This window comes from Myotis davidii, unplaced genomic scaffold (genome assembly GCF_000327345.1).
Source record: "Myotis davidii unplaced genomic scaffold, ASM32734v1 scaffold789, whole genome shotgun sequence".
NCBI classification, from domain to species: domain Eukaryota; kingdom Metazoa; phylum Chordata; class Mammalia; order Chiroptera; family Vespertilionidae; genus Myotis; species Myotis davidii.
This window is the reverse complement of record NW_006300234.1, coordinates 93,296-99,917: the sequence shown is the minus strand read 5'-3', so window position 1 is coordinate 99,917 and position 6,622 is coordinate 93,296. Positions and strand designations below refer to the sequence as shown.

General features: G+C 38.4%; 1 protein-coding gene and 1 long non-coding RNA gene across 4 annotated transcripts in view; both read left to right on the top strand.

The window, feature by feature from the left end:
* Window positions 1–2,557, top strand: part of RFXAP (regulatory factor X associated protein) — a 15,652-nt gene extending 13,095 nt beyond the window's left edge. Inside the window, exons 3-5 of one of the 3 annotated variants that reach the window (XR_001516034.1) lie at window positions 1,185–1,291; window positions 1,567–1,838; window positions 2,275–2,557. Coding sequence is in view for 2 of the 3 variants with exons in the window: in XM_015572401.1 (XP_015427887.1) it covers window positions 1,185–1,291; window positions 1,567–1,573 (114 nt within the window). In the remaining variant the exon portion in view is untranslated. Of the gene's footprint in view, window positions 1–1,184 lie in introns of all 3 variants that reach the window. The other 2 variants (XM_015572401.1, XM_006776632.2) reach the window with 2 other exon arrangements.
* Window positions 2,558–4,003: 1,446 nt separating this feature from the next.
* Window positions 4,004–6,622, top strand: part of LOC107185117 — a 6,302-nt gene continuing 3,683 nt past the window's right edge. Inside the window, exons 1-2 of the long non-coding RNA XR_001516033.1 lie at window positions 4,004–4,101; window positions 4,644–4,645. This is a non-coding gene — a long non-coding RNA (uncharacterized LOC107185117). The remainder of the gene's footprint in view (window positions 4,102–4,643; window positions 4,646–6,622) is intronic.

The following is a 6,622-nucleotide window of genomic DNA, read 5'->3' as shown; positions in this document are numbered from 1 at the left end:
GGCCCTCAGAGGCCCCAGCAATCGCTGTGAGCACCTCTGAGAGAAAACTGCCCTCGAGTTCCAACCGATGCCAGACAGTCCCGTTTCTCCAATATGAGTCTGGGTCCCCAGAGACTCGCCCGGAACTGGAGGTCAGAGGTTGAGACTCCCTCCCAATTGAAAAAGACAACCGTGTCCTCAGCCACCATCCTTCTCTGCATCCACCTCCGCACCTTTGTATTTTACTTCCACACCCCCCACCCCACCCCCCGCAGGCCTGGTCACCCCTCAGGCCCCCCCCACTGGCGTGGTTGCCCCATGCAGCCTGCTGTTCAGTCATTTGGTCATCCCTCACTAACCCCCCTGCCGGCCCTGTTGCCCCACGCAGCCTGCTGTTTGGTCGTCCGTCTGGTTGTTTCGGTTGTGGTGGCCCCTGGCTTTTTATATATTAGGATATGATTACAACTGTATTTTAAAATGAAACATGTACAAAAAGTATTGGCTGTTTTAAAGCAGTTGTATTCTTTTCAGAAATTTTGGTAATCTACCTATCATTACACACATACATATATTTAAACACACACACACCAAATAAACACACATAATTTTGATTTCTTTAGAATGACTTAGTAGGTTCATGGGAGAAATTTGAGTTCCAATACCAGTCTTAAATGTATTTGCAGTGTCATTTAACTGCCATTTTCACATATGGCCTCTTTTCATTTTCCTTGCTCAAATCCTGGGTCACTGCTATTGGCTATTTACTCTTACGTTTTATAGAGAATATATATGCTGGCATCTATAATAATAAAAGAGTAATATGCAAATCGACCCAACAGCCGTCTGGACAACCTTCCTGGCAACCTTCCAGATGAAGCGGGGCTGCGAAGGCCTACTCTTGCATGAATTTCATGCATCGGGCCTCTATATCATATAAAACATTTCCTTTGTGTACAACGTCACCAATAAGATCAAGTTTTACCCAGTTTTTAGATTTTAGTATTTTGATGTATGACATCAAATTTTATTACTTTACAGTTTAAATGCAGTGTATAAGATGCAAACACTAATTTAGGCATGTTTTGTTTTCTAAGCATATTGTATCTTGTGTAGGGACATAGCAGTAATGTCATAGCATGTTTACAGTCTAATCCCATAAAAATAATGCTATTAGTAAGTATGTTTTTTTCTTTTTTCTTTTTAAGTCATTATTAAGAAGCCCAGAAGTGGTGCAGTTTTTACAGAAACAACAACAGCTATTAAATCAGCAAGTTTTGGAGCAAAGACAACAACAGTTTTCAGGAACATCAGTGTGAAGGAATTTATTAAGAAGCTCTACATGTTTTTTTATCTTATTGTAGTAGACAAAAATATTTTTATACTAAGATAAGTGGGGTAAGATATGCCAGAACATAAGCAGTTATTTTCCTGTAAATATATGTGTGCATTTGGGGATAAATAGGGATTGCACTTTATGCAACTGATCTTTTCAGATCATCATAAATTTGAAGAAATCAGCTTATCTTTTCAAAATAACATTTAATTACAATGTGTTTTTAACAAAATGTTCTGTCTTTGTTACTAAAGATTTTGAAGCAGTTACTTTCTGTGAAAGTTATGAAGTTTTAATTGACATTAATCTTGGATCTAACTCAGTGGTTTTCATCAAGGGGCAGTTGGAAATGTTATGGGTATGTTTCACAGTGACTGTGAAACCTGCTGGCTTTTAGTGAATGAGCCAGGAATGCTACATGTTCTGCAGTATTTGGAATGGCCCTCTTAAGAAACACTGATAGCTACCTGTGTTGAAAAAATGTGTTGGGACACTTTTTGCAGTTAAGACTGGAGCTGTCAAAGAAGTAAGCATACTCTATATCTGTAGGCAAAGTTAAATTGTTAAATATCTGTGAAATTATGGTATATATATCTGTTTTTAGTAATGTGCTAGTGAAACCTGAGAGGCATTAACAGTACACTGGAATGAATGCACCTCCACAAGTTCACTTCTCTTTTTCATGTTACCTGTTAGTGTTGATCTCTTTTAAAGCAGGCACTGTTGTGTGTTGAATTTGTAAACAGTATAGATGTAGTTCATCCTACCAGTGCCAGGACAAAATTATTTTTTTAATACTCATGTATTTTTCAAAAAGAGATCCTGAAAATAAGAATAACATTCCAGCATTTTGTCAATGTTTTTAAAAATTGAGCTATATTTAAGACTCTGTTATTCCTAAATAATGTTCAAAGAATGACGCTAATATATATAGTTACCTTTTTCTTATATTTTTTTCCTAGGAAAACTTTTAAAAGGCAAGCCTATCAATAAGAGTAACAAATTACAGTATGTCCAGTGTTAGGACAATAAATGTAGGTGTCTCAAGTTTAACTGCAAAAATGTGTTAGTTTCTTGGTTTTTAAGCTCTGAAATAGATAAGTTAAACTGAGTCATAGCCGTACCAAGAAGTACTTAAGGAGAGAAAGAATCTTTTTGTTCATTTTTATATGCTTTAGACTTGCATATCTGTGCAAAAACACTTTTACCAATATTATTCATTAAAGTTCACTTGTTGACCTTTGAGTTGTCTGATTCACTTACTCTATTCTGTAGTTGCTTCAGACTGGATACAGAGGAATTAATTTGCATTTGTAATTAACTGTTACTTGTTCTCTAGCTTATGGTGTTGGAAGCTTTATTGAATCCCTATAGGGCCGTGGTCGGCCAACTGCGGCTCGCGAGCCACATGCGGCTCTTTGGCCCCTTGAGTGTGGTTCTTCCTAAGCCTTAGGAGTATCCTAATTAAGTTAATAACAGTGTACCTACCTATATAGTTTAAGTTTAAAAAATTTGGCTCTCAAAAGAAATTTCAATTGTTGTACTGTTGATATTTGGCTCTGTTGACTAATGAGTTTGCCGACCACTGCATAGGGTAAGTTAACTTTTATGTGGGGAAAAAGTCAACTGTGCTTTTATAAATGGAATAGGAAGAATAGGAAAGGATGGAACGAGGCCAGTGAAAACTGAATTAAAACAAAAGGGATTTCATGTAATACTGAGCGGAGTGAGAAGCAGAATTAGGTAAATAGGGTACAGGGTGGAAGAAGGAGGAATCGTGGAGCTAGCTGAAACCACAAAATGTTTTGCAGAATAACAAGATAGCAGAAAAATAAGATTTTTTGAGACAAGGATGTTTTTCTTACAAGTGCAAAATAAAATGTTGTAAAACGGCCAGGAACTAATCAGAGAGTGGCACAGATAGACAAAGAATGGGCCTTTAGCAGATACAAGGGGAATAGCATAATGTTTTGGCGGCAACCCATTTGGATCCCCTCCCTGAGCAGGGAGCCTGTGTTTGCTTACAATAAACTCCTGCCTTGTTTGAACTCCTCTCCTCCATGGATTCATTCTTCAATTCTGTGAAACATAACCCTGGGAAGAATTCCTGCTCTCCGGTTCTGATATCAATATCACATGATTTCACTTACACATAAAATCTAATGAACAGAATAAACTGACAAACAAAATAGGTCCAGAGACATGGATTCATGTAGCAGACTGACAGATCTCAGAGGGAAGGGGGTGGGAAGAGATTAACTAAAGAATTTATATGCATATATACATAGCCTATGGACACAAACAGTAATGCAATGAGAACCTGAGTTGGGGTGGGCAGGGTTGGGTGGAGGAGAGGAGTTGGGAGACATCTGTAATACTGTCCACAATAAAATGTAAACTTAAAAATTTATATAGATTTCCATCTTAAAGGGATTGAACTTTTATAGGTCAATGAAACAATTAGGTTTTTATTTATTTGAGTTAGATTTATTGTACTATGTCCCCAGTTTTTTATCCCTCCATATTTTCATGACTTATGCGATGTAATTTTGCTGCTTCTCCCACCAAGAGGTTGAGTTTCTTTACCTATCTCTTAAATCTGGAGGACTGAACTTGTTTTGGTTAATAGAATGCAGAGGAAATAATATAATGCCAATCTGAGTAGACTTTCTTCCAAAGGTTTTGAAAACTACCATGGTAACAAGCCTAGCCCCGCCTAGCCTGCTGGATAATGAGACACATGGTCCAGTCACCTGTTGTACCAGCCAATAGCTGGTAAACAGGCAGACGTGAGTGAAGCTATGCTAGATAATCTGTCCCCAGCCAGCCTGCCAGCTGACTGCAGATACATTAGATACCAACTGAAATCAGCCAAGCCTACCCTAGATTGGCAGAACCACTCAGCTGACCTATAGACTTGTGAGCAATAATAAATGCAGATGATTCTAAGCCACATAATTTTGGAATGGTTTGTTATGTAGCATTCTGAGACAGTAGATAACTGATACAAAATTTAGTGGCTTAAAACAATTTATTCTCACAGTTCTGAATATGACATATTATTGGTTCTGTAAATGCTTTCAAGTTTGGTGTGCTAGACTGCACTTTTCAAAGATGGCCACTACAAAATCTTCTACCCCACATGCTCCTATGCAATGTGGTCCATTAAGAACTGGATTTTAGCTCAGCTAGCGTGGCTCAGTGGTTGAGCATCTACCTATGGACCAGGAGGTCATGGTTTGATTCCCCATCAGGGCACATGCCCAGGTTGCGGGCTCGATCCCGTGTGTGGGGCATGCAGGAGGCAGCCAATCAGTGTTTCTCATAATAGATGTTTCTCTCTCTCTCCCTCTCTCTCCCTCTCTGAAATAAAAATATATTTTAAAAAAACAACAACTGCATTTTACTTTTTTACCCCCTTGAATCTGGGCGGGCCCTGTGACTCCTTTGACAGAATATGGCAGAAGTAATTCTGTGCTAATTCATTTGAGGCTAGCAGAAAGGAGATACAAGTATAAATGCAGTATATTTATAGTGATAAAGGAATTCACTTGTTCCATTTTCCAGCAAAGTAATCAGCTAATATGGAGCGAGGGAGTTGATAATAAAAGGCTTTAGGAAAAAGGGAACAATTAGGAAGATAATGGAAGTCAGTGAGAGAGACCTGATATATTTTATCCTTTCATAGTAATAGAATTTTTGGTTGGGAACATAGTCACACAACAATATAGCTGATTCTCACATAAGATCTTACCAAAGAATCCAGAGACAAATGATTTGTGGATGATTTCATTTATATGTAGTACAAAAGTAGGTGAAACTATTCTTGTTAGAACACAGGAGTGGTCACCTTTGGAAGGATATAAAGGGAGGGTTCTGTGGTTCTTATAATACTGTACTCTTTTTTTCTTTTTTTTGGTCCTGGATGCTGGTTATGCATATTTGTTGTCAATGAAAGTTTGGCAAGCTATACATTTATGATTTTTTCACTCTTCAGTATATATTTTCTATTTCAATTTAAAAAAATTTTAAGACTGTCATCAGCCCTTGCAACAGGATATGGCCATGTAAGTTATGGCCAATGGGAGAAGAGAGCCCATTTCCCCTCTTCACCCTGCTGCTTGGAATATGGACAAAGCAGCAGATCACTTGTAGGAAAAAGGAGGGCAATTCATTGGGGAAGGTGGAACAAGATAGAAAGATCTTGTGTCCTTGGTTGGCCTTGAGGAGCAACCACCATACTAGCCTGGGACCCCCTGTTTTTGGCCTACTAAGTAAAAGAGCGATAGAATATCTTGTGTCTGCCATAGTTATTTTAATGTGTATTACATTCAGCCAAACCTATATCCTAAATAATACTACAGTGCCGGGGTTCATGTCCCAGCATCAAGAAGGGTTCAGGAATCTGGAAAAGGGGCTGCGCATAGATGACATAGGAATCCAGAGACTAATAAAGAGTCCGGAGACAAGATATAATTTTGAAAGGCATTGGGGGTCAGAGGACCTTCAGCTAAAGGAACTGAGGAGAGTGCCTCCTTGTCTAGGACCCTTGCTTTTATTAACACAATTTGTTCTAAGGCAAGGTGGAGATAATACACTTCATAGGGTAAGGTTTCAAAGGGTACAGAAGCATTGTCAGTTTGGGGAATAGCCTACAGCTGTTCAGGTGTTTGGCCAATAGGAGGCAATAACATGTAGATTAAGATGCCCTTTAACTGTCTGGCAGCCACAGTTTCCTATTCAGGTTTGGGGAAATGTCTATAACCATTCCCAATAGGTGACTACATGTGTGACTCAACCCTGTTGAGTCCCCAAGTTTCATCAACCTTTTGATGAAACTCTTAAAATTATGACATGCTGGAAGTGGTCTATGGCACTATAAGTAAAAAGATTGACGAGAAGCATCAAAGATTTGGCCTCCTAGAAACCAGTAACCTATAATGGCAATCTGCAGTTATGTGACACTATTTCATAGGGCTCAACCAGCCATAGTAACAGGAAAGAGAGATTGCAAGCTTATCTCAAATTCATTTAATGGAAGATGAATATAGGAGCTTTAAGACAGTACTTTCAGTAATGGATGATGATGTTCTGTCTTAGCATAAAAGATACAAGGACAACATGGAATGCAGTTTTCTATGACAGTGTAGAGAAAGTGTGGGAAGAATGAGAAAGCATGAGATATTTAAGGTAGGAAACAAATTGTACTAATTACAATGCGTTAGTGAATGACTGCCCGATTTTTATTATACTCTATAACATGTATATCAACAAATTAAACACTCTGAAATCCTCAGTTATAGAAGCATT